Source organism: Vipera berus (assembly GCF_964194415.1).
Source record: "Vipera berus genome assembly, chromosome: 3".
NCBI lineage: Eukaryota > Metazoa > Chordata > Lepidosauria > Squamata > Viperidae > Vipera > Vipera berus.
The window spans coordinates 111,883,591-111,911,217 of record NC_138204.1 but is presented as its reverse complement, the minus strand read 5'-3'; the positions used below and the strand labels follow the sequence as shown (position 1 = coordinate 111,911,217).

At 37.5% G+C, this 27,627-nt stretch overlaps 1 protein-coding gene across 1 annotated transcript in view; it reads left to right on the top strand.

Moving 5' to 3' along the window:
* The window catches only part of RASAL2 (RAS protein activator like 2), a 228,774-nt gene that overhangs the window by 148,217 nt on the left and 52,930 nt on the right, over window positions 1-27,627 (top strand). Inside the window, exon 5 of the mRNA XM_081324971.1 lies at window positions 10,714-10,817. Coding sequence (XP_081181097.1) covers window positions 10,714-10,817 — 104 coding nt within the window. The remainder of the gene's footprint in view (window positions 1-10,713; window positions 10,818-27,627) is intronic.

The window sequence follows — 27,627 nt, the reverse complement described above, 5'->3', positions numbered from 1 at the left end:
GAAAGCGCAAATGAAACACCTAGTACACAGGTCTGCAACCCGCGGCTCCGGAGCCGCATGCGGCTCTTTCAGCCGTCTCCTGCGGCTCCCAGTCCTCTGCCATGTGCAGTCAAAGAAAAAAAGTGGGACTAAAAAAGTTCAACCAATCAGTTCAAATATGCAGGGTAGGTGCATATCTCGCCTTGGCTCCACTCTTCAGTCAAACCCTGTTCTGCGCATGCGTGCATGTACGCACATGCGCGCACATTTTTTGTGGCTCCCAGATTTTCCTTTTGTGAGGGAACCGGTTCCGAGTGGCTCTTTCACTGTTTCAGGTTGCTGACCCCTGACCTAGTAAGATGCAGGGAATCTGTGTAAGAGTTGCAAAAGGTTATGCCATATGAAATGAAACTAAAGTATTGATAGAAGAAAGCAGTCAAGGATCAGAGACAAATCTAACTGAATGCTTACCTTACCTCCTTAAGAATTTGTAGTTTCCAAGCAGTTTTTCATATTTGTTTAAAACATTAGTGCATGCATAAATAAGTTTGTTTTTTTAAAAAAAGCTAAGGGACTTATATTGAAGGAAGATTGATTGCCATCTTCACGTTTTGTGACTGGATCTAGTTTTCTGGATAACTCACTGCATAACATTTCCACAATATTAAATTCACTGTGAATATAAATTTAGCCTGTTAGCTATAATGGTAGATCTATCTTCTTGCAAAATTTTCTGAGCATTTCCAAAAACAAAAAAAGCACTAAAAGCAGGAATTCCCTTTTTCTGGAAATTCTTCAAAGCCTAGGTGGCAATTCTACCTGAAGAAAAAAAAATGGTGAAAGCAGCACCAAAGTACCTTAAAAATAGCTTAGTGAAAATGAGAATAATTTGCTTACTGTGTAAGCATTAATTTGAAGTGATATATGATAAGCAGAGAATCAAAGAAATGACATTGTAAAAGAAAATAAGGCTTGGTAAATGGAGACAGAATGGATTTTCCTAAATAAGCTTAAAATAGTGTTGAGGCTTATATTCAGGGTGCTTTAACAACACTGAAATTGTTTCTTTAAATTGTTCAGGAACTGTTAATGGGTTGCTTTCTAGTTAGTGGTATGAAGGAATATGAACTTGCCCTTGAGGATGAGGAAGAAATGAGCAAACCATTAAGGAAGAACTGTAGGAAAAGATTACTCAATCCTGAGAAAGAAGGGAGGGGGGGGAAAGAAACTCAAAACAGCCCCACCTAGAATTTATTTGGCATACCATGGAGTAGGCAATCGGACAGAATTTCAAAATTTCGTTATCCTATCCTATAACAAGGGACGCGGTGGCTCAGTGGGTTAGGACGCTGACCTTGTCGATCAGAAGGTTGGCAGTTTGGCGGGTCGAATCCCGAGTGCCGCGTAGCAAAGTGAGCGCCTGTTACTCGTCCCAGCTTCTGCCAACCTAGCAGTTCAAAAGCACGTAAAAATGCAAGTAGAAAAATAGGGACCACTACAGTGGGAAGGTAACAGCGTTCCGTGTGCCTTTGGCGTCTAGTCATGCCAGCCACATGACCACAGAGACATCCTCAGACAAGTGCTGGCTCTTTGGCTTTGAAACGGAGATGAGCACCGACCCCTAGAGTTGGAAACGACTAGCACGCATGTGCGGGGGAACCTTTACCTTTTTATCCTATAACAAACAATAAAATGCATGCCCAGAATCCCTATTCTACCTGTTTCTTAATTTGCCTATCTTGAAGGCTAAGACTAACTTTGAATGTTACCGGTTTTTGGGGTATAAGCAAAAAGTTGTAGGACAGATCTTTACTAAATACACTGCTCCCTTCAGAATTAATTGTACACGTCCTGCTTTTTTTTTGTAGAGTGCTTACAAAGTTATTTTGTACCAATTATGCATATGGAAGTTTTTGCTATAATACTTTTTTTTTACTATAGTAAATACAGAAAAGATTTGCTCTTGTAAATTTTATTTTGTTACCAAGTTGGCTGTGGGGACTGTTTAGGAGTCACTTGCCATCAGAAAATGCATAGAGGCAGAACAGAATAAAAGGCAATACTTAACAAATTAGATAGTTGAAAATAATAATGTTAAGATTCTCTCATACAAAATGAAAATGGATTTTTCAACTCTTGAAAGAGTATAGACGTATATCGAAATATTTTCTCATTGGATAAAAAATAGCATAGTTAAAGAGCAATTTTAATCTACTGGATGATCAAAATCAAAGGAGTAATCATTTTTATGTGGTAACTACTATGTCTTGAGAGTAAATGTATCTCTTCCTTAAATGTCTGTTGGGAAAAGAAAACAGCTAGGTTTGTTCTGTTCTTGCAGTAAGAAACAATATGAATAAGCTTTATCTGGCCAAATTGCACTCTTTTCAAGAACATTAAATAATACTGGGGGAGATTTAGACCAAATTTATACAGATAAACAACAGTACTAACCATTACAGTATATTTAGCATATTGACCTTTCTGCTAAGTTCCATGCTTTAGATGAGATCTGTTTATGGCAGAGGTGTCCCATTTTATTATTTGCTATTACAATTCACTAATTTAGAACTATTGGTTAATTCAGAAATGAAGCTGGGGCATAAAAGGTACGTAATACAGTCGTTTGCAGGTAATATTTTGCTTTGTAAGTCTAAGACAGGGCTTTTCAACCAGTGGTACGGGTACCACCTGTGGTACATTGGCACCTGGCAGGTGGTACGTGACCATCCTAGAAAAGTGGTAGCGGGGGAAGGGAATGAGCTGAACAGATGGCAGCACCGCACAAGCCTGAGCGAGAGATGACTGGAGCTGCAGGGCTCAGCGGAAGCGCCAGGATCAGCGCCAGGCTCCAGCTGGAGCTCAGCACTGATCCTGGCGCTTCTGAGCCCAGAAGAAGCGCCAATCAGCTGCAATGTTGCAGCATCCCCAGGGTCTTGTGATTTACATTCAGATGTTTGGCAACTGATTCATATTTATGATGGTCACAGTGTCCCAGGGTCATGTGAAGTGACCAAAACCTGCTGCAACCACCCAGCAGAGGGTGGGGGGGGGAAATAAAAACCAAACACCCCCACCCCACCCCTGTTGCCAATCCTCAACAGAAATGTTCACAACAATGAAAACCTCTGACAGGAGGAAGAGTGCCACTGGGCAGGCAGGCAGGTGTCTTGCTCGGCTGTGGCTTGGGGGGCACTTTTTTCAGTGCCATTGTAACTTTGAACAGTCACTAAGTGAATGTTGTAAGTGAAGGACTACCTGTACTTCATCACTTTTTTCCTTTTTTTTTTTGGTCATCAAGTTTTTGACACCTTGCTAGGCGACTGGTGGTACTCGGATGTTGCCATATCCTAAAAGTGGTACAGTGGGTGAAAAGGTTGAAAAGCCCTGGTCTAAGACATTAGAAAGCTGTCCAGTTTTAGCTAAGGTTACATTAAGGTTACTTTAGTTTGCTAAATATACCTTCCAGCGTTAGCAAGTTCACCCTTCAATCTAGGAAAAGAATTTTGCTTTTTAAATATTCCCCAGAAAAAGTTGCAGCTTCTTGCACCCTTAGCTACCGTAATCTTAACTGTTTAGAAATACTATTTCACTAAAGATCTGAATTATATATGAGGAAGTAGTTATAATCCTCTAAGTAAAAACATTAACAAGCTTATAAGAAATTGGGAAAAGTTAAAGCATTGCTTGTTGGCCATATTAGCAACAATAAAAAATAATAGTGCTCCCTAAATGACTATTTCAACTGCTGCTATTTTACACAGGTAGCAAAAATTAAAAGGGGTTTATTTATTCCTTGTAAAAAGAATGGTTTTAAAGTGGTAAAAGTCAACAGAAAAACATATTCACAATAATAACAATATTCACAAAATTTAAAATTACATACAGACAATCAAGTTGGGATTCAGGAATCTCTGTGGTACATAACAATCCAAGACAAGTATGTTTAAAAGGAATTTGTAAGTTTTATGACTAACAAGGAGCTTTTTTCCTTCTTCCTAAGTAGTTGTCTCTTTTTCCCCTGATTAGATGAAAAGCTAGTCTAACAAGATCAAAATAAATCTAGGGCCAATATCCTGCAAAAATGTTAGGGTTTTTTTAATTTGCCTGAAATGGTATAGGGTTTCCTGCCTGAGCAGGGGGTTGGATGATGATGATGATGATGATTATTATTATTATTATTATTAATCAGGAAGAATAAAAATGAAGTAGAAGTAATTTATGTTCATGTCTTTTAATAAATATTTGTTTTCATGGTTTTGAATAAAACAGGCAAATGTAAAAAAATCATTTAATCAATATTATTAAAAACCTATAGGTGTAGCGTGACTATTAAAATGTAGTAACTTTGATGGTCTGTGACAGACATAGTTATTAATTGGCAACAACTGATTAGTACAAACTACATGTAATATTTATTCAATATTTCTCTGTAAAAATATGAAGAAAATATTGAAAATCATATAAAATGTAATTGTGGTCTTTGATTCCAGCTGCTGGAATCAAAATTTGCTGTGAAACCTGTTTGGACCTGTTCATTTTGCTAGATATGGTCTCCTCTAATCTAAGTACAATTAATCAGTGGAACAACGTGCCTCCAGACATTGTGAATGCTCCAACACTGGAAGTTTTTAAGAAGAGATTGGACAACCATTTTTCTGAAATGGTGTAGGGTTTCCTGCCCGAATAGCGGGGTGGACTAGAAGACCTCCAAGGTCCCTTCCAACTATTCTATTCTATTCTATTCTATTCTATTCTATTCTATTCTATTCTATTCTATTCTATTCTATTCTATTCTATTCTATTCTATTCTATTCTATTCTATTCTATTCTATTCTATTCTATTCTGTAATGACAAGTTAGCATATGGTGGGTCTTATCTTTAGTACTACTTTGGGACTTGATAAAATCCTGGTTCAGCTAAAGCAGAGCAGTTGAGATCTCAATCTAGATACAGTATCCAGTACCAAAATTTCCCTTCTTTTTTATGGCACAATCACCCTTCCTGCCTAGTTTGTCCCTTGATATTTCTTTAACATCTTACATGTTCTAAAAAGACTGTTTACTTTGGCCCAAATTAGGACAATGACTGGTAGACATATAAGCCTTCCATACTAAAGCTGAGTTTTTTTCTGTTCAGACTTGGAAGTAGAATTTGTCTAATGTGCTATTATAATGTTCATTGCACATCCAGTGGCAATCAAATTTAATATTTTCAATTGTTTATAACTCTTCTTGCTATTGTGATCAGGAGGCTATTACTCTTCTCATGGGATATCACTCTTCAGGGAACTCTAAGAAAGTTTCAAAATTCATATTAATAGCTATAGCTGTTAGAAACCATCTGGTTCCCTTCTCATGTTATCAGTTCTTAGCTGCTAATTATTCTAGGATTTTCTCACTATTTAAAAAATGTTTGTCTAGTTGTTGTATTGTGATCTGGTGTTTTACTGGACTGCAAAAAAGTCTACTATATATTTCTGAAGTATTTTTAGAATTGGGACTGTGGGCCATTACTTATGGATTGATTTCCATAATAAATAAATAAGTAAGTAAGTAAGTAAGTAGTAGTAGTAGTAGTAGTAGTAGTAGTAGTAGTAGTAGTAATGTTGATGAAAGGTACCTTGGAGGTCATTTAGTCCAACCCTCTGCTCAGGCAGGAAACCTTATGCCATTTCAGACAAATGGCTGTTCAGTCTCTTCTTAAAAACATCCAGTGTTGGAGCATTCACCACTTCTGGAGGCAGGTTGTTCCACTGGTTAATTGTTCTGTCAGGAAGTTTCTCCTTAGTTCTAGGTTGCTTCTCTCCTTGATTAGTTTCCATCCGTTGCTTCTTGTCCTGCCTTCAGGTGCTTTGGAGAATAGCTTGACTCCCTCTTCTTTGTGGCAGCCCCTGAGACATTGGAACACTGCTATCATGTCCCCCCTCGTCCTTCTCTTCATTAAACTACACATACCCAAAAATAAAAGAGGTTGTGTAGAAGAATTGTGTACATGTTGTTTATTGTCATAGCTACATGTTACGTGCAAAGATTTAAGCACACATACCTAAATTAAAACTAAAGCAATTTTAAAGACTGAGTTATATTTGCCCCTTTGATAGGAAGACTATGGAAGAGAATGCAATTGTCTATTTTTTTTATTCTTAGAGATTATTAGCTACTAAAACTGTATAAACCACTTCCCTTAAAATTTATCATAGCAATTTTCCCATTCTGCTTTAAAAATTATAGTCATACAATTGTTTTAAATCAGTTAATACAAAACATACAGTTGGTTTCATAGGATAGCCAAAGAAGGGGGCAAAAGCTTGTAGAGAAGGTATTACATTTTACTTGTTCTTTTAGGCACTTTTTTCAGACATCCAACCTTTTTTTCTGAAGAATAATAAAAACTGTACAATATTCACCATTCAGAATGTGACTACACTAGAGATGAGTATTGTCATACTTTACACCAGACAGAATGATCAACCTTTAGTCAGACCTGCATTAACTAACAAAAGCTTCATACATTGAAGTTGTTTTATTGCAAACAAGCAAGCAGTTTTATATGCCTGTTGCAAAATACAGAACTCAAACCATATGTGTGAGACAGTGTCTCACAGAGACATTTGCATTTTTTTCTCAGCCTTGAGATTCAGTAGCAACTGTTTATTGTTTACACAATTCTTTATAGGCAGAGCAAAAAGCATCACGTCATCAGCATCACCTTTTACAAGTATTAGTGTACAATCTTCATGATATTGGTTGTTTTGTCCTTAAGCAGAATTTTTGCTATTTCACATTGTGGATTATTTATTGAACTATCCATTACATTCCTCATAATATATATTGTTTGTAACAGCTAGCTCAAGACACCAGGGGTTTTTTTAACCAATAGCTTGATATTAAATTTAAAGTGAATAGTTGCTATTTTGTTCAGTCATTTAGCTCAGAAAAATCATTATGTAGATCTTTGCTCTCCATTTGATATTTATTATATTGAATAAATCAGAATTAGATTCTCTGCTATCTTAAAACTCAGACCTTTGTGAATAAGTTAAAAAGAAGTACCTGTAGTCCTGTTCAGATACTTATGGACCTTTTTCTGACTTCCTTTTATTCTGAGAACTGTTATTTTGTGGAATACAGTGAAAGTCCAAATAGACAAGGGCTACCACACCATTAAGTTTGCATATACTGGTTGACGTTTTTAGAAAATGCTAAATGTATAGTGAAGCAAGACTTGCCTTTCAGAAGCCATGCTAATTCTTCTTCTTTGAATATGTAATTAACCCTTAAATAAAGAGGGTTTTTTTTAATCCAGTACAAATATTACATTAATTGGGCTGTTTTATTATATAGTTTTTGAAAAAGCAGTCTTATATTAAAAAGCAGTCTTATATTTCATGGGGAAGGGTTATGCCTCTAGTGTATAGTGTTAGCAACAGGTTATATTTTCTTGCTAGACTAGTGGCATTTTCATATTTAAAAACAACCAAATAGAAACAATTCTAAATCAATGACTTGCTAATTTAATTTATCACTTTATCCTAAACTATCCCACCCCTGTGATATTATATTTTTCTTCAGGAGAATAGTAGCAGATGTATTCAAGAATTCATTCCCCTTCCCTGCTTCAGACTGCCTTTCAGCTCCCTTTTTGCTAGTATTGTAAGTTTTGAAAAGAATTGATTTTTTGGGGGGGGGAATTTCTTGGAACTTTTTCATTTATCTGAACATTCAACATATTGCCTCAATTATGTACACGTGGCTCTTGATTTAGAACTACAATTAGGACCAGAATTTTGATTGCTTACCAAGGCAGTTGTTAAGTGAGCTGTGCCCAATTTTATGCTTTATTTGCTGCAGTTAAGCAACAGTTGTTAAGTCAATCGTGCAGTCATGAAGCAAATCTGGTTTCCCCATTGACTTTGCCTTTCAGTAGCCAGCTTGGAAAGTAGCAAATGACAATAACATAAGGCTAGGATGCTGCAACTATTGTAAATACATGCCCATAGAGAAATGCCCAGATTTCTACTGTGGGGATGCTACAATGGTCAGAACTGTGAGAACCAGTCACAAGTTGCTTTTTCAGTGCACTATAATTTGAGACTGTCACTAAACAAATGGCTGTAAGTTGAAGACTGCATGTATCTTGCAAGATGATGTCATACTCCATTAAGGATTGTGTTTAAGGCTAGCTTTTCTAAATAATCTCTGCAATAAAGTATTATACATATGTTTTTACTGTGACTCTGAGAGAACACCTAAAGCGTTTATTGGTTACTTGCCTACGTAAATCATTTGTCAAAACTTATTGTTCAAATAACCCTTTAATTAGGCTTGTTTTCAGTACCATGGACAATATAGATATTTCTTAATGACCTTGGCCCTTTATTTATACAGATCTTGCTGGTGTTGTCTCTATACCAGAAATGTCAAACTTGCGACGTCGTGTGACGTCATGCAATGTATCGGGACTGTTTTGCCATTGCTGGCAATGGGATGGGCACGGTTTCCATGTGACGCATACGGCCTGCGGGCTGGCAGTTTGACACCCCTGCTCTATACCTTCCCTTTGTTTGCTCAATCATTACTTCTTGAGTCTGTCCTTAATTGTTTTAACTAAAATTTTGCCTCAGTTGAATTACGGTTATCTGAATCTGGCTCAGTTTAACAATTGTTTGTTTGTTTTTATTGAAAAGTTTTAAAATACATTTTAAAAACATAAACTCCCTCCCTCCCCCCCACTTACCCTCCCTCCCCCTCCCCCCCCCCGACTTCCCAGAGCTGAATACAGGGTATTAACTTTTACAAACTTAAGCTAAAATAAGCTAACTGACTAAAAAAAACATTTAAAATTCTATCACACTTTAACTCCCCTTAAACATAACTAGATAACTAAATACTAATAACTAAATAATAATACATCTTATAATACTAATACTTATTCATATGCTAAATGAAACTTTTTAGTCCCATATTTATTCTGAATATAATCGATCCATCTTCTCCATTCCAAAATATATCTCTGTTGCGATTGTTCTTTCAAATATGCTGAGATTTTTGCCATTTCTGCCAGGTTTGAAACTTTTAAAGTCCACTCTTCTATCGTAGGCAGATCCTCCTTCTTCCAATATTGAGATACCAAAAGTCTTGCTGCCGTTATTAAATTCAACATCAATTTGGTTTCTATAACAGTACAATCTGTAATAATACCCAACAGAAATAACTGTGGAGAAAATCTTATCTTTTTCTTAAATATTTTCTGCATATTCCACCAAATTTTAATCCAAAAAGCTTTAACTTTTTTGCAAGTCCACCATATATGATAATACGTTGCATCATCACAACCACACCTCCAACATTTAGGCTGATAATTTGGATACATACATGCTAATTTTTTCGTATCTAAATGCCATCTATAAAACATTTTATAAAAATTCTCTCTTAAATTTTGTCCCTGTGTGAATTTTACATTTCTGACCCAAATTTTTTCCCAAATGTTCATCATTATTAACTCCTGAAAATTCTGGGCCCATTTTATCATACAATCTTTAACAAATTCCATGTCTGAATCTATTTCTATCAATGCATTATATATCCTTCTTATATGCGCTTGACTTTGATCTCTGATTTGTTTTACCAAATTTTCATCAGTTGTCGAAATACCAATTTTCTGGTCTTCTTTCCATCTAGCTTGTAACTGCCCATAACAATTGTTTTTTAAATGCTAAATTTGTATGGTAACTGAAATTCCTTTTTTTAATTTCTTAATTTTCTACTTAAAAGATACTGAAAAAATACTGTAATATATTTCAAGCCATACAATAATTAAATACGAAATGAAACTATAATATTTAAAACCCAAAGGCATCTCTAAATCATCAAAGCAGCACTTTATTTTTATGAAAAAAAATTAAAAGAGAATTTTCTGTCACTAATAGCCATGTCCTGATGTTTTTTAATGGAAGATTTTGTCATGTAAGTTAGTCTGATAGCCTGTAGAACTACCATAGAGACACATGTTTTTTGTTTTACCTGTTATATATACTGTAAAATTGAGGCTATAGTATGGTATTAAACTGTCTCTGAAATGCTAAGCAAAAATTGACCTAGATCTTAATGGGATAACAATATTTCTTAATTAAGAGTATTTCTTAATTTAATCCAGAGGTTAAAAACATTTTTCTTTTGGTTCAAGGGTAAGTTTGTTAAAAGGACTGAGAAAGAAAAGATTGAAGATACTGACAGTGAGGGACAGTTTACCTTATATTTTCTTCATTATCTCAGAGTCATTTATATTAAGATTTGGTGAGATTAATTCCATTAAATTTAATTATTAAATTAGAGCAAATATGAGATGTGATTCACCACGTTGCTTCTTATTGCCACAGACTACCAGTCAACACCACATAAGCATTCCCTCTTCACTCCTTGGCCTTGTTTGGCAATTCTCAACAAATCTATAGTGTTATTCAATTTATTTTGCAATAATGTTTTTTTGCTGACATAAACCTGTTTCTCTGATATTCCTAGAGAGTTTTAAGATATAACCCAGTTTTGTCCTCTGTTACTGATTTGTTTGAACTCCTACCTGGGGCAAATATAAGTCCTATTATCACAATTACCATTGTCTTAGATTGAGTTGCATAATCCAAATATTACCAAAGCCTTTTTTTTAAAGAGAAGCTACTTAAAAATACTAGTTCTAGGTTGTATAATTTTCCTTCTTGTGTCTTTTTTTAGGGCTTCTTTAGTAGACGGCTTAGAGGCTCAATCAAAAGAACAAAGAGCCAATCTAAGCTGGATAGGAATGCCAGCTTTCGTCGTCGTGTGACCATTGAAGAAAGGTAAGACTCTTCATGGATGGCCAAAGGGGTTAGTTGTTTCCAAGAATTTGGTGAGGTATATTAATCTGCATTAGTACATATAAAACCACTAAAAACTGAAACTTTTTTTTACCAGAAATGTTCAACTTAGGGTTTACAATCTACAATTTAAAAATCAAGGAAACCTTTGCCATTGGTTTGTATGACATGTCTCACTCACTGACCCACTAAAGCCTGATGCAAGCTCATGAATTGGTTAACTTATTCCCAAACGGCAGCTGTATTGGTGTTTTACTTCACATGCAATGAAGAGTTTCATGGCACCTTAAAAGTTTACAATTTTTTATCATAGTAAAAAAGCTTTCCCCTGATGAAGTGCATAAAAACCTTTACCATGGCATGGTAATTGTTTTTACTGGAGACGATATCACTAAGTTAAGTGTTGCACTTGATCAAAGACTTACAAAATGCTAAAGAATATATTAGTTGTCTCCTGGACAATAGCATCTTTGATAGTGAATCCTGAGTACATAAAGCTTCTTTTAAAGATAAATTAATATTGTTGTACTTCCAATATACTGTATGTATGTATCAAGAATACTTTTTAAAGTGTTTATTGTGGTCTTTATAACCATGAGCTAGGTCAAGAAACCTAAAACAAGACCAGTGACTTCTCCTGGTCTCTTCCAAAACAGCAAAGTCTCCTGTCAAGCACCACGGAAATCAGGAGATTCAGGCAGTTCAAATGAGTATAAAGACTTATTGCAAGCTTAATCTCTCTACAAAAATCTGATCTATTAATGTTCAAGGGAAATGAGCAGGAATAAGAAGGTATTCAAGGTGGGCTGGACTTAGATCTCTTGCAGGCAAGCAGGGGCTCATGACATTTGACCCCTCCTTCGGGCTCAGTAACATTGCATAGCCCAGCAAGGTGGCAGTCCTTGGGCAATCTTCACTTCATTATGAAATAGCAGGCTAAACTTAGTACTAGTAAATCCTAGAAAAAAGTACTGGCAAATCTCTTCATATTATTGACAAGAAGACAATATGGTCATGTCCAGGAGTTGAATTCAACTTGACAGAGAATGTATCAAAAACTTACTACTTTAGTTTGAAAACTAGACAATTTTCAATAATTATTCCAAAATTATTCAGTTTTACATTAATGGATGTTTGAAGAGGAACGATTATGATAAAAAGAGGAACTAGAGGAGTGTTGTTTTTGCAGTAATTGAAAAACCAGACTGATTCAGGAAGCTCTAGGATAAATAGAGGCTTCAGAGTTTATATAAAAAAAGGCCTGACTTTCATTTGTAAATTGTTTAGTATTGTTACAAATGCTTCATTGTAGAGACATTTTGGCTCCTAATTCTACTTCATTACATTCTAACAGCTGGTGGTTGAATGAAGTGAGTTTTTTCCCCTAGTAGTTAACATGAAGGTTCAGCTTGTAAATGTGAGTAATGTGATAGCATTGGCAGCACTGACAAAAATCATTAGGGCTCAAGTTTCTGCTGCAGAGAGCATCCATTTCTTCCTGAAATGGCTTGTTTTAGCTTAATGATTGAATGTGTAATATTAATGCATTTATCTCTGATAGTCTTTCAGTCTCCATTCTAATGTTAAAAATAGCTTGCCGTTTCTTAAGTTTTTTAAACATTTCTGGTATCACACACACACACACACACACACACACACAGTATCATACCTTTGTGGTGATTTCTCACAGGCTTACTTCTCTTGGAGTTTAATACAATTAATCTGTTCTCAAATATTAACATTGCTGCAATGCATGTCCCCAAGTCAAGAGCGGATTTTTTTTTTGATCCTTCAGAAGTGTTATTTAACTCAGTGCTTCCTCTCTTTATGAAGAATTGGCAAAAAGAAGGAAACGGAAACAGATATGAGCAAGAGGGGTCCTAACCCTTGTAGAAATGATAATCATTTGCTTCCTGGGTGTAAAGATTGCTGTGCCTGATGAATATCTTGGGGGAAATTGTGACGTAACCAGCTCTCTTTGCAGTTACGACTGTTCATGTCTTAACCATTTGGATTCTCTTCTGGACCAGGCAAGGTCAGTTTAGTACCGCCAATCCTGTAGCAACAAATGTGTCATGGTTCTGATAGATGAAGCTGGTAGAAGAACTTCAAGCAAGAATTCTTCCTTAAAGAACATTTTATTAGGAAACAAAGTATCAGCACTTACATAGTTGAACCCAAAACTGAGATTCCCTCCCCCCAGACACAAAGTAACAAGTTGCAATTCCCACCCCATAAAAGCTGTCATAAATCACATTCCCCAATTAACACAAGCTTTTCTCACTGGCCCCTCAGCCCACCAAAACCTTATCAGACCATGTCCTTGAGTTCCCACACTTCTACATTGTTATGGCTAGCTAAACCCTCAAGCATTTACCCCATCCCTCCTTCTACATCTGAACTGTAAAAGAATAGAAAAGGCACATTAGAAGCAAAAGTAAAAATGGCTGCTGATTCTCAGTTGTCAGAGTGACAACATCCATTGTCACATCAGTTTTCAGGCTTTATTCAAGGCATAGAGTCATCTCAGCTTTGGGAGAAAGGAAATGGAATGATAAGGGATTATAGCATGGTACACTTTGGCTGCAGAATTCCATTCACCTTCCGGATTGAGGGAGAGATTTCTAAAGCATGAAGAATTTATCTAGCAGTGTAGAAAGGGGAGAAAATGTAGCTAAATCTCATTTACATCTTGGTGCAGAGTGTAGAATTAATTATATTTTAGTCATAAAAGCTGTGCAGATATCCCTTTCCCCCTCATAATAAAGAGTTATTATTTTTGTTGGACTAGGAATCCTTCTTGAGGCCTCAAGATCACCTCTTCTTAAGGGGAGGGAACTTATATAGCACAAGATACCTGCTAGTATGGAGGCTACCTCTACTGATAGTCCCAATAATGTTCAAACTATTTGTGTAGTGCCTCCTGCTGGTCAATAACTAATATAACTTCTTTAGTTATTTTTCTTGCAAATTTGGCTTAGTATTTCTCGGTAATTTTTTGTACTTTGCATAATATTGCTTAGTCCAAGACAAAAAGTGAGAGAGAAAAAGTGTACTTTTCCCTAGTTTCTCTTCTGACATAAACTAGAATTCTTTAAAAAAATATGGCCATGATGTTGTCTGATTATTGAAGTTCCAGTCAAAAATTATTCTGAACAGCTTAAAATTTCAGATGTATGGTAAAAATATTTTTTAAAAAAAATACAGTTGTAAACTTCAAATTAAGACATGATTATAGTCGTCATGATACAATATCAACTGTTGTTTACAGGGAACAAACTTAATTTATTTCTCAAAGAGCCAGACTTTAATAGTCTTCTGAAAACAAAGCAGGATGAGGCCATTCAGATTTCATAGGAATAGTAGTCTAGAGAAATGAAAGCAGCAATGGAAAAGATCTACCACCCGTGATCCATGATAATAACAATCTCAAGAGGTCTGGACCTGGAGTGAGCCCCCTCTTCCAGACATTACACATTTTCTTGAAATCTCCAGTTATACAAGAACTGTGTGGTAGGTATCTTAAAATGGTGCCCCTTTAGAACAAAAATCATGGACATTTATCAATGTTACATGAATCTTAGGAAAATACTTCTTTACAGATTGTATGAAATATAGATGCATCTCCTCTGTGTGCATGTGTGTATATGGGTGTGTATTTGTAATGCATAATCTATCTATCTATCTATCTATCTATCTATCTATCTATCTACCTACCTACCTACCTACCTACCTACCTACCTACCTACCTACCTATCTATCTATCTATCTATCTATCTATCTATCTATCTATCTATCTATCTATCTATCTATCTATCTATCTATCTATCTATCTAACACATTTTTGGAACCTTCCCTCTTGCTCATAGGACAACTCTGAGTGATGTACAATAATACATATTCACCAGGCTTCTGGTTTTGTTCAGTAGCGCAGCAGCTGAGGAATCGTGAGGCTCCGTACCCTTCAGCCACTTTTTCTTTGTTAGGGGACCCTAAAAGGGCCTAAAGTTGCCTTGGAGAGGCGACAAAGAAGGAGGGGAGCACCGCTGACCATGGAGAGATGGCGGTCAATCTGGTTATTCGGGAAAAGCCCTCCAGAAACCAGCAGAAGAAAGGCTAGCTTCACTCCAGTGTCTAGCCCAAGCTACAAGCAGCCAAAGCCAAAGAGCATTAATTCAAGCTTGACCGTAAACAACGTGTTTGGAACTGGGTAAGAATATCAATTCTCTCTCTTCTGCTTGATATTTGATTTCCTGGAGAGAAAAAACACTGAAAGTGAGAAGGAGGGGAACTCCTGCCCCACCCTCCCACAGAAGGAAGCAGCAAATTAAACTTTTATGGGAGACAGAAATATATTGAAATGAAATGAATATAAAACTTAAATATAAAACTTAAATCTGGATAAGTTTGAAACTGATGGAATTTGTTAAGATTTTCTTTTCAAAAGATTATTGATGAAAACAGAAGAAAGTAATTATTTGTTTTGAAAACTGAAAAAAATTAACTGGGGTTGACATCTAGTGGTGGATGAAAATATACAGCTATAGTTGCTCTAATACAGGAATTGGCAGAAAGCCCAGAAAAAAGATAACTTGTTTTTGTAAACTTCAATGTCTTAACTAAAAGAGAACAGCTATAACAAAGAAAAGAAAACATTTTAGGCTACCTACAAGGTGAGAACTATAAACCTTAAAAAAAATATTCGACCTTCCTGGATTATAAATACTTATTGAACAGTAACTCTAAAGTGTTTGCAGAGAAAGGAAAACTTTAACTTTTGGCTATCATGAAACATCAGAGATCTGCAGAAAGAACATATCAAGAAAAAACAGGAGGAAATGTATGTTACATTGCAACTGATTCAAACGACAATGATTTCAAACACCAGGAAATTAAAAACAACTTTGAAAATATAAATGAGCACATCTTCAATTTAATTTTACAACAAAAAAATTAAGAAAAGAGAAAAGAGAACGATCAGATACAGCAGACAACGGAACATAAACCAGAGGAAAGAGATTTAAAGATTGAACCCAAAAATGGAAGGAATTATGACTTAACCCAGGCGGAGAAAAACTTGCAGGAAATATAGGACATGGAAAAGATAACCTATACTTCAAGATTGCAAAGTAAGTCTGAGGACAAGAAAAAAGATTTGACAAAATGGATTATAGAGCTGTCAGGAGAACTATGAGAACTTGAGAGACAAAAAATGATAAGACACATTAAGAAAGAAAGCAAAAGTTTTTCAATGAATACGGAGGGGCGAAACCCTCCCACAAAAACATCTTACTGAATTTGTCTCCTGTACCTACAACAACATCTACAAGATTATGGGAAGACTTTTTGGTCCAGTGGAGCATACAGATTAGGGAAGATGTTTGGCAAAAAAATAAAATAAAAAGGCTAAAGTTAGAATCAATAAATTAGATGATGGAATTTATCAGATGGAATATCTAAAGATTAAATACTTGTTTGAATATAGTTTAAAAAATAGAAAAATGTTGGATATAAATGTATTTTAGTTTAAGAGGGATGGGTCCCTCAAGTAACATAGTATTTTTTTCCTTTTTTTATGATATGAGAAATATAATAAAGATGTTGGGACAGTTTATATGAGGGAAAAGCTTTAGATACTTAAGTGTAATTGATCTTGAGAAAATCTCAATTGATAAAAATGTTCTGAATAGATTCAAAAGATTAGATGATTGGATTTATTAAATGGAATATTTAAAGATTAAACATTTGTTTGAATACAATTAAAAATAATAGAAAAATTCTGGATATAAATGTATCTTAGCTTAAAAAGGACATGTTTCTCAAGTAGTATACTATTTCTTCCCTTTTTTCTTCTCTTTTTTTAAGATATGAGAAATGTAAAATTGTTGGCATGGCTTGTATGAGGAAAATGACTTAAATATTTAAGTGTAATTAACTCTGAAAAAATCTTAACTGGTAAGAATGTTTTGAACATTGTGGGGAAAACAAATCTAAATAAGAACTTTGAAAACAGGATCTATGATGAGGTAATTAAGATGATTAATTGGAAAAGAACTTTATATTAACTTTAAATCTTGTATCCTGTATTCTTATTTTATTGCCCTGTACACCGCCCTGAGTCCTTCAGGAGAAGGGCGGTATATAAATCAAATAAATAAACAAATAAATAAATATTGATGTAGTTGTTAAATATTAGAAAAATGTTTATATTTAATTGTTATCTATCAAAATACTAAGAAATGTACTAATTTAAGGTTGGTAAAGAATATTATTGGAAGAAAGGAAAATCAAAGAAAGCTACTATGTGAATTATAGAATTATAGAAATATAAACTCAGACAACACGCTGTTTACCAAATATTAAGGTGACTATGTTAAAAAAACCAATAAAATATACTAAAAATAAATAAATAATAAATATTCACCAGAAGGGAATGTCATGTCGCAGTTGTTTCTGCCCATAAATTTAAGGGGACTGGACCAGGAAGCCAGCCTTATAAGTAACAGCCCTCCTCCCTATTGCATAATTCCTTGGGATTTGCCTGTATTCTGTTTGCATAAAACAGTTTTTTTATTTGAGAGTGCCTTTATACGCTAGAGCAGACATGTCAAACACAAGGCCCGGGGGCCGGATCTGGCCCGCGAAGTGGTTTCATGTGGCCCGCAAAGCCATCCTGCAAACAGTGAGGGAATGGCCCCCACTGCCTTGGCCCTGGCCCAGAGACCCTCCTTCTGCCAGAGACCCTCAGATCTGTCCCACTCCTGCCCAGGCCCTCATAGGCACCCTTGATGCGAACGATGTAGAGCTGGCCATGCCCACCCAGTAGGCCATATGCACTCTAGCCACGCCCACCCAGTAGGCCACACCCACCCTGGCCAAACCCATCTGGCCCCCTGAGGGCAACTGCAATGCTGATGCGGCCCTCAATGAAACTGAGTTTGACACCCCTGCGCTAGAGTGATTCTGGCATTCATCTGGGTTTTATGATTTGTGATTTTTCAAAAATAAATATATGGATATATTTTAATGTATTTATTCATGGTTTAGATAGTTTATGAATATTGCCCACAGTTACTGAGACTGGAATGGTCTATAAATACTGTCACATAAAAATTATTATATATTCATTCTCTGCTGGCTTTAAATAGATCACATGGATTAAAATGATCTTATTGCAGTGTGCTAGTATTAAAAAAACCTTCCCCTTTTCTTTGTGTCTTAACTGAAAAACAGGAATGAAAGCACAGCAAACAAATATTTAAATGAATTTGTTTTTATTGCATACAGTTCAAATACTTTAAACCCTTTTTAATTTTCTGACTAAATTTGTTTACCATCAGTCTGCAGTCATCAAAATGCAATTTAACTTGCATTGCCCTATTTCCCAGGGCAGTCTCTACCAAACAGAAATAAATTTTATTTGCAGAATTTCCTTATAGGTTTCCCACCGCTCACTCGTAACACCTGGGAAAGCTCCCTGACTACACCTGAGATTGAGCTTTCTGTAGGATTATTGCATATTTGTGGAACTGATTTCACACTAAAGCATGGGGGCTGCTGTCCACATTAGCTTTTAAGAAGACTTTGAAAATATGTCTTTTTATTAACCTACAGAGTTTAATTTTATGTGGGTGTGCGGGAAAGAGATGGCTAGTCTAAAATTGGATTAATTAATGGACTTGCTTTACTTTTTTTTTGTCCTGGCAATGGACTTACTGTGTCTACCAGTTAGAGAAATTAAACTTAACTGAATATAAGCATTTTCATGTTCGATTTATTCTGAAAATAAAAATAACCAAGTCTCTATTTCCATCATGGAATCAGGCCCCCTTCAGTTATAAAAAAGATAGAATAGGATTATTTTCATATGAAAAATAGCTCTACACATTTGTATCTTAGCAGATTTATACTATAGAAACTCAGAAGAAGGCTGCAGCCAACTAAAAAAAATTTTTTGACTGAAATTTGTAGAAAACCTTGCGATGCCTTGATAAGTAGGAATCAGATCCCTAAATACTGCTTTGATGTAACAAGTGTTCTCTCCTTTTTGTAAGCTTTGTTTTTGTTTTTGACTTGCCATGAACAGCTGTTCCCAGCTATTTGTGTTTCACACGCACTTTCCAATGTCTTAGAAATCCCCCTGCCATTGCAGGTCTCCCTTAGCAGAGTCTGAAGCAAATTACCCTTCCAGTACGGTCTCATTTTTGATACTGCCTGACATGCTTCAGCTTGTACTTCAGGCATATTTCGGTCTCCCACTCCGTGAAGGATTTTTCAGAGATGCAAGAAATTAATATTGAATTGGACACATGTTTCTTCCTCTATGATTCTTGTTTGCTGCTTTGTTTTGCTCTTTATGCAGGTGATAAAGTTAAAATAACCCTGCATTTCACTTGTGAAATTTTGTTCTAAAAAAGAAAAACAAATCACCAAGTTCTTATATTGAGTATATAGGCAGTTAGGTAATGTGAGGGACTGATGATTTTTCTTACCGGCCTTGGAAATTCTTCTTTTTAGTTTGCTTATAATGGGGGAGGGCACAGAATAATGGCTGAGATAGATTGCATATGTCAATGGCTGCAGTTAAAGCTCAGTGGACAGCTGGGAGAGGTTTTTCCATCTTGGGATTTATTGCCATGTGAGAATCTCTCTCTCCCCCCTCTCTTTCTCTCCCTCTCCCTCTCTCTCCCTCCCTTTCTTTCTCCTTCTCTCTCTCCCTCTTTATCTCCCTCCCTCTCTCCCTTTCTCTCCCTCTATTTTTCTCTCCCTCTCTTTCTCTGTCCCTCTCTCTATTTCTCTCTCTCCCTCCCTCTTTCTCCCTCCTTCTCTCCCATTCTATTTCTCTCTCCCTCTCTTTTGCTCTCTCCCTCTCTCTTTCTCTCCCTCTCTCTTTCTTTTTCTCTCCCTCCCTCTTTCTTTCTCTCTCCTTCTCTCCCTCTCTTTCGCTCTCTCTATCCCTCTCCTTCTCTCTCTCCCTCCGTCCCTCTCTCCCATTGTCCCTTCCTTCTTTCCTTCCTTTCTTCTTCCCTCCCTTTGTCCTTTCCTCCTTCCCTTCCTTCCTCCTGTTGTCACTTCCTTCCTTCCTTCCTTCCTTCCTTCCTTCCTTCCTTCCTTCCTTCCTTCCTTCCTTCCTTCCTTCCTTCCTTCCTTCCTTCCTTCTCCCAGCGCTGGCCAAGGGCAAGCAGGGCAAGGCCGCTGTCAAGCCCCAGCTCGACAATCAACCGGGGGGGGGGGAATCTGCACAGCAACCCGACTACCTGTCCTGCCAGCCACTCTTTGCTCTGCCAATCAGCTGGGAGGCTGAGACTCCAGATTCGACACCGCCAACCAGCGGAGAGCACCGCTGATCAGCTGGGAGGCTGGGACTCCGGATCCAACACCACCGGCCAGCTGGAAGTCCCAGCGGGTGGCCCTGACACCGCCGAACAGCTGGGAGCGTCGGCAACCTTCTCTTGGGGCCGCCAGTCAGCTGGGAGCACCAGTGCTTTCGAGCAGGAGTGGCTGTCAAGCCCCGGGCTCAACAATCAACCACTGGGAGGGGGGAATCCGTGCAGCAACCCAGCTACCTGGCCTGCCAGCTGCTCCGATCTGTGAAACCATTAAAAGCTTTTATGAGTTTAGGGGTCCAAACGTGATCAAGAATAGCTGAATGGAGGGCTATGCATGCTTTTGGCAAGATGCAAGAGATTTTGAGAAGCTCACATCCGAAACAACACATCCTGTATTTTATTTTAAATATTTTAAAAGACTGGGGGAGAGAGGTAGCTGGGTTGCTGTGTGGATTTCCCCCCCCCCCGGTTGATTGTCGAGCCTGGGGCTTGACAGCCGCTCCTGCTCAAAAGCACCGGCGCTCCCAGCTGACTGGCGGACCCGAGAGAAGGTTTCTGACGCTCCAGCTGTTCGGCAGCATCAGGGCTGCCTGCTGGGACTTCTAGCTGGCCGGCGGTATCGGATCTGGAGTCCCAGCCTGCCAGCTGATCAGCGGTGCTCTCTGCTGGTTGGTGTTGTTGAATCCGAAGTCTCAGCCTCACAGCTGATCAGCGGAGCAAAGAGCAGCTGGCAGGCCAGGTAGCTGGGTTGCTGCACGGATTTCCCCCCCCCCTGGTTGATTGTCGAGCCTGAGGCTTGACAGCTACTCCTGCTCGAAAGCCAGGTTTTGGCAGCCGGCGAGGCACTCGTGCGGGGCTCTCCCAGGGCTGGCAGGCTGAACGGGGACCGGCCTCCCTCTCTCCACGCTAGAGCGGCAACCACGGAGGCGGCCAAGGGCAAGCAGGGCAAGGCCGCTCCTGCTCAAAAGCCAGGGTTCGGCAGCTGGCAAGGCGCTCTCATGCTGGTGGGTGATGTGGGAGGAGCAGGCTAATTGCCTTACCGGTACCTGGGACTCTGACGTGCCTTCCTGGCCATATGTGCCCTGAAGAAGCGCCAATCAGAAGTCAATCCGGTTGCTGCACGAGTCCCTGGGGAGGGCGTGGCCTCACTCTGTGCCTGCACTCTTTGCTTGCCCTCAGTAGGGTTCCTGCAGGCCGCTGCCAAGCAGCATGTTTTCTGCAAGCAAGTGAGCTGGAAAGGAGCGGAGCACGGAGGGAGGAGGCGGGGGGAGGCGGGGAGGGAGGAAGGCAATACCGCGTACCTCCAGCCAGGTGCTCGCGTACCAGCAGTGGTACGCGTACCACCGGTTGAAAAGCCCTGATGTAGGGAACTATATGTGGCATTTTAAATCAGCTATATTAAGCCTATGAAGAGTATATCATTTTGCTGAATGAATGCTACCTATAATTACCTTTGGAATTATTTTAATGCCTTGCCACTCTGCCTTATAGTAATCATAATTGAAACCTACAATTTAGACTTCAGAGTTTAAATAAGTCAGAAGCAGCACATGTGCTTCATATGCAGAAAGCAGTCTGATTTTCAACTCTTCTCTACCCTCTTCTTGAAAACTATTATTGGTTGTCACAGGACTTTTTTTCTCATAGAACGCTCAGAACGGAGTTCCAGCACCTTTTTTGGATGGAACCTTGTAGGGTAGGCAAGGCGGGTTCTTTGACATGTGAGTTCCGTCACCTTTTTCTTTTACAAAAAAAGCACTGGGTTGTCAGGTTGGGTGGTAGAATGGCATTGTTACATTCCTGTTGTGTGCTGTCTGAACCAATATGAGAATGAAAAAGATCAATAACCTCAGCAATAGTAGACAGTTAGTGAAATTCTTGATCAACACACAATAAGCAGAGGAACTGATAGTTTCTTAATTAGTAATAGAAGAGTTGCTATTGCCAGCACAAGGCAAAGTGCCTAGTTGCTAACAGATTTTAGCTTCTCCTTATAACAGTACCTTGTATCTATATGATCAGAGCAGTCATTCATTCAACAAGGATGCGGTACATGGCACTGTTTTATCCTGCGGTTGAACAAAAAGGACAGGAAAGTTCTTGTCAATGGCAGTAAATCTTAACAAATCACATCAGTGACCACTATTTATTTTATTTTATTTTATTTGTGTATCCGGGCTTTTGGGAGGAAAACTAGAGGGCTACAGGATTAGCGGTATAATTTGTGAGCTGTGTATGTAATGGCAAATAAGGATATATAAAATATTTCAATTCTGAATAATTTTCAAGCTCACACCCTGTTTTTTAATTTGAAAAAGTTGTTTTCAGGTTAAAACAGTTTTCTCCAACCATTATGGAAGTGATTAAAGCTATAAAATGTTCTGTTTTGAATCTAAATATGAATATAAGTTCATAGAGCATTAACTAGAACAGACTGGATGCTATTAGTTAAGTCAATGACTTTGCAAATTGGGAGTCACTTTTAGCCTTTTCAGTGGTGAACCAGTAACCATTCTCCAAAATGGTAGTAGGACAAGGACAAAATAAAATGTGATCAAATCTTCATTTAAGAAACATTTAATTTAATAGAGATATGATTATTTGGTCATTAGCTTCTGCAGAGAAAAATAGCAGTCACCTGTTAAGATAAGATAAGATAATCTTTATTGTCATTTTTTTTACTGTGGGCACAATGGTGCACATCAAAAATGAAATTTAGCTGCCCGCTCTCAAAGTAAGACACATGCATGACACGTACCTAAAACATACTACATACAACATATGTATAACCCCTACATATACATAACAATAAAATATTAAATACTGTCCAACTTGTATATATAATGGAAGGAGGAAGCCTGAGAGTTCACAGGTTAATGCTGTATGGAATGAAACTATTATTTGTCTCCTTTATCTTATGTGAAAAGATTTTTATAGATCTGGGCTGTAGAATTGGGGGAAATGGGTTAATAATCTGGGTTAAATGGAAATGAAATAAATATTTGGGAGGCTAATGAAACTCTAAGATATAAAGACAGATATGTTCATGCACTAACTGAACTGTCCTTCTGCTGGTCTTTGTGATGTTCCTGTTTACAACAATTGTGCTTCCTTTGATTAACTTCTGTCTTTGCAGATACAATACTGGTAAACACCTCTTGTTTTTCCAATAATTTCTTCTCTAACAGAGGAAAAGGTCTTTTAATCTACCACCACTGTTGATCATTAGAAACCAGTGATGTGACTTTGGATTATTATCTCCATGCTCAAAGCCAGAGGTTTGGTCAAATTGCTTTCTTAATTGCAGCACTGGGATGTCAGATGAGATTTCTGTTCTGCAACACAAATATATATATATATATATATATATATATATATATATATATATATATATATATATATATATATATATATATATATATATATATATATATATATATATGTGTGTGTGTGTGTGTGTGTGTGTGTGTGTGTGTGTGTGTGTGTGTGTGTGTATGTTTGGTCATTCGGGTTTTTCCCCCGCGTAGAACTAAAGGTGTAGGAGCAACGTTTCGACGAAATCCCATCCGTCATCATCAGGCTAGTGACTTCTGCTTCCTTCTTCTGGGAGAAGCATGTGGCTGCTTGTTCCTCTTTAATATATTTACAAACTAGCAGTATTGACAACTGTTGCTTTTTTGGCATGTGATTTAACAGTATCTAAGAAAATTGTATTTGGTTAACTCATTGCATAAAATTTTGAGATTAATATATAGAAAAAAGAATTTGAAGTTGGTTTCAAGTCACAGACAGTCTTTCTAATTTGCAATTCAGTCCTTGGAGCCACTGCAAAATCTTGAACACCTCTAACTCTCATGTAGAATGTGACAAGAGGAATGAGAAAATCATTGATTCACTTTTTAATTGTGTATACTGAACCCCGTTAGTAGTATCAGTAAACTTATAGTCGTTGACCAGTGCAAAAACAAAGAAGCCAAATTCTGAGGCAGCAAATGAAAACCATTATGGAACTGAACAATGATAAAATGGATAAAATCAAAACATGTCCTACTTTACAAATTGTGGTTGATTGGGAGCCTCCCAGAATTTGGTTTGAATAAATGAACAGCATAACAAAACTTAGCCACATCCAGAAAAATAAAATCACACAGATCAGATAACAGAAGTTGTAAATGAAATGGATCGAAGTGGGCTAAAAATCTTGACTAGATGTGAAGTTAATAATCTAGTGGAGTTTCTAATCCAGTTTCCAACTAATCAGTTTTTATATACTGTATATGTGTGTGGTCTCTGTGTGTGAAATCTATACAAAGAGGATTTAGTATTACTTTGTGGTAATTTCCCTGCCTTTGTACGCTGTCTCTGAAATGTATTTGAAGTGGAGAGAAAATATGTGTTGTGGCGAATTCATAGGGAAAGCTTGGAGCAGACTTTATCTGATAACAGAAGGAAATACAAATTTAAAATGTGGAAGATTCATATGTAGTATGTGTATGTATATTCTGTGTGTGTGTGTGTGTGTGTGTGTGTGTGTGTGTGTGTGTAAAATTTCCATTTGCAGGATTCCATCTGTGTTTTGGCCACATGAACCTATATATTTTTAGGGATCTGCTCCTTTTGAATTCTTGATCTCTCCATAGGAAGCTAAACAGAGATCAGCAGAGGATATAGCCTGCTTGACACTAAAAAGCCTCTAAGTGGGAAAGATGAATAAAGCTTTTTGTTGTACTCTTCATATCCCCTACTCCGTTTGTCTTGCTCAGTTCTTGTGTCTGTGTCTTGAAGGAACTGGAGGGACTCCTCCCCCTCCCCTTCCTTTGAAAGGTCACACCTTTGCAGTGTTTGCCAAGGGGGCTCCCTGAGCTCTGCCACTGCTGCTTCTCCCTGCTGCCTTCCTTCTCTAATCTCCTTATGGATGCAGCGCCATGGCAACAGACCCAGGGCTGGGTGAGCCGGGCACGTACCAGCAACCTTGTTTTTGTCACCTGAGGGACAGGAGGTAGAGGGTGAGCGATAAGGGAACAGAGCTTGGCTAAGGAGCGTGGCTTTGCTCCAGCAAATTGTTTGCCTTGGCTCTTCTTGGAAGTACCTCTGTCCAGCTCTGAAGCAGAAAAATTGACCCTGTACCTGCCGCTGAATTTGGGCATCGCAGCCTTTGCCCCGAGGAATTCCTCTTCTGCAATGTAGCCAAAGAGAAGGAGGTGTGTGGGTATCAGGACACATGGCACCGCTATGATTTGGGGATGCACAGTCAGGTGGCTGAACAATTGTTTCATGTAGGTGTGCTGGTTATTTGTCTGCAGGGATCTAGCAGTGCAAGTCGGGCTAAAAAGTTATGCTTGTGATGATTTGCCTTTTTATTTTTATTTTTTTGGATGTTCCCTTGGTGTAAAGAGAATGTCTCTTCCTGGCCTTCACTTCTTTATTTTTTGGACTTCCAGAGGTTTTCAAAGAGAGCTTATTGTAGCGGTGCTTAGACTGCAAATTCAAAATGTATATATTTTGAGGGAAATTTTAGGTTTGTACTGTTAGTCGCAATTTGAACGGAACAGATTTTACGAAAAATACTTACAGAGGCTTTTCACACTGCATTGGACACTTTTTGTCACTTCTTTTCAAACAAGGTTCATTGTTATTATCTCTTCTATACTTGTCTGTAAATTGAAACATTTTGACTGTTCAGGAGCTCTAAATTGGAACTGTTGATCTGAGGGGAAAAATAAAACAGTCTCTTCCAATTGCCTACACAGGCTTTTTAAAAACCTAAATTGGTGAACAATGATTTAACATTAAAAAAATTCAGGGTAACAGTGTTCCCTTTTTAACTGGCCCTATACTGTACATATGCCTTTTAAAAGCTTGAAAAATTAAAGCAGGGAATGGTCTTATTTGACCTTTAAAAGCACAGGAGTAGTACCAGAAAACAAAACTGATAACTTTGGAAAGAAAAGAGAGTGGTTACAAAATATTTCCTACTCTCTTTCTCTTTTCTATAAATACTAATTAATCAAAACTTAAGCTTAAAAGTTGAAATGGATAGAACCTCAGTAGAAGAAAATATAATTTTCATGAGAGCCATTGCGTGCTAAAAATTGCAGCAATTATGTCACTAATCCAAACTTTAGACATCATAAGAGAAGAGCTGTATTAGTCTAGGGTGGAGGAGTCTGGTAACACCTTTCTGACTAATCAATGTTATTACAAGCTTTACTACAAGCCGTAACTCCCTTCACTGGATTCATGCAGTGGCCAGACTGATGTAGGATTTAAATTGGAGCGAGGTGAGGAGTGGCTGGGATGGAAGAGAGGGGAAAATAGGTTGATGATACATAATTTGTCTCCCCTTCTCTTTCATAACCTAAGACTGGTTAGTCAGAAAAGGTGGTACCAGATTCCTTCTAACCCAAACTGTAGAGATTTAATTTCTGAGAATGATGTTGACTCCAGAATAAAGGGGAAATGATAAAGAAATAACTACCGGTACTTATTTTTAAATATGGTGTCAGAAGATTGCATGAATACATTTTTCATAAAGTTAAATGCAGTTTTTAAAAATGGCCATCAAATTGTGTCAAAAAAACTTTTGTAGTTGTTGAGTTATTAAACAGCCAGAAAGGGAGAGTATGCAAAAAGGAGACCTACTATCTGGACTCTCCATTTGTAAATAGTAACATAGTTAATATACTGCTCTGCTATTGCAACAACAATATTGTTGGTGTGTGTGTGTGATAATTCTGCTTCAAACATCTACAAGTTTCTTCTAAAAAAATCCAAACCGGTTTCTAGTGAACTTGCCTGAAGTTGCAGATCCAACAACTGCTTAAATGTTCATCTCTATTAATCCATCTCTACCTCATCGGTGTTATATTTAGCTCTCACTGTGAAGTCTACTTCACAAAGGAGAGTAGCTTTCATTCTACTTTTCAACATTTACCAAGAATTGGAATATACAGTTAGGAACTTTGAGACTTTTGAATATTCTTCTGGATATTCAAAATGTAGTGTATTTTAAGACTTTATTTATAGGAATCTATTTGATAATAGCACTATGCCCATGATTTAGAAGAAGTATTTTGGACCTAATGAATCAATTCATTAAATCATCCACATACTGGTTTTTTTTTATGTTCCACCACAAGCCTGAAAAAGCAGATGTCTGCTTCAATGCATAGAAATGCTCTGCTCACATTTGAAGGGTGCAAATCTTTACTTCCTTTTTAACCAGGACTGTACATCTAATCCAGTACAGGTAGTCTTCAATTGACAACCATTCATATAGTGACCACTTAAAGTTACAAGGGCACTGGAAAAAACTGACTTACCACCGGGCCCCTCAGATTTACAAACTTAGCAGCATCCCTTTGGTCACATGATCAAAATTTGGGTGCTTGGCAACTGCTATATATTTATGATGGTTGCAGCATTTCAGAGTCATGTGATTGCTATTTGTCACTTTCCTGGGT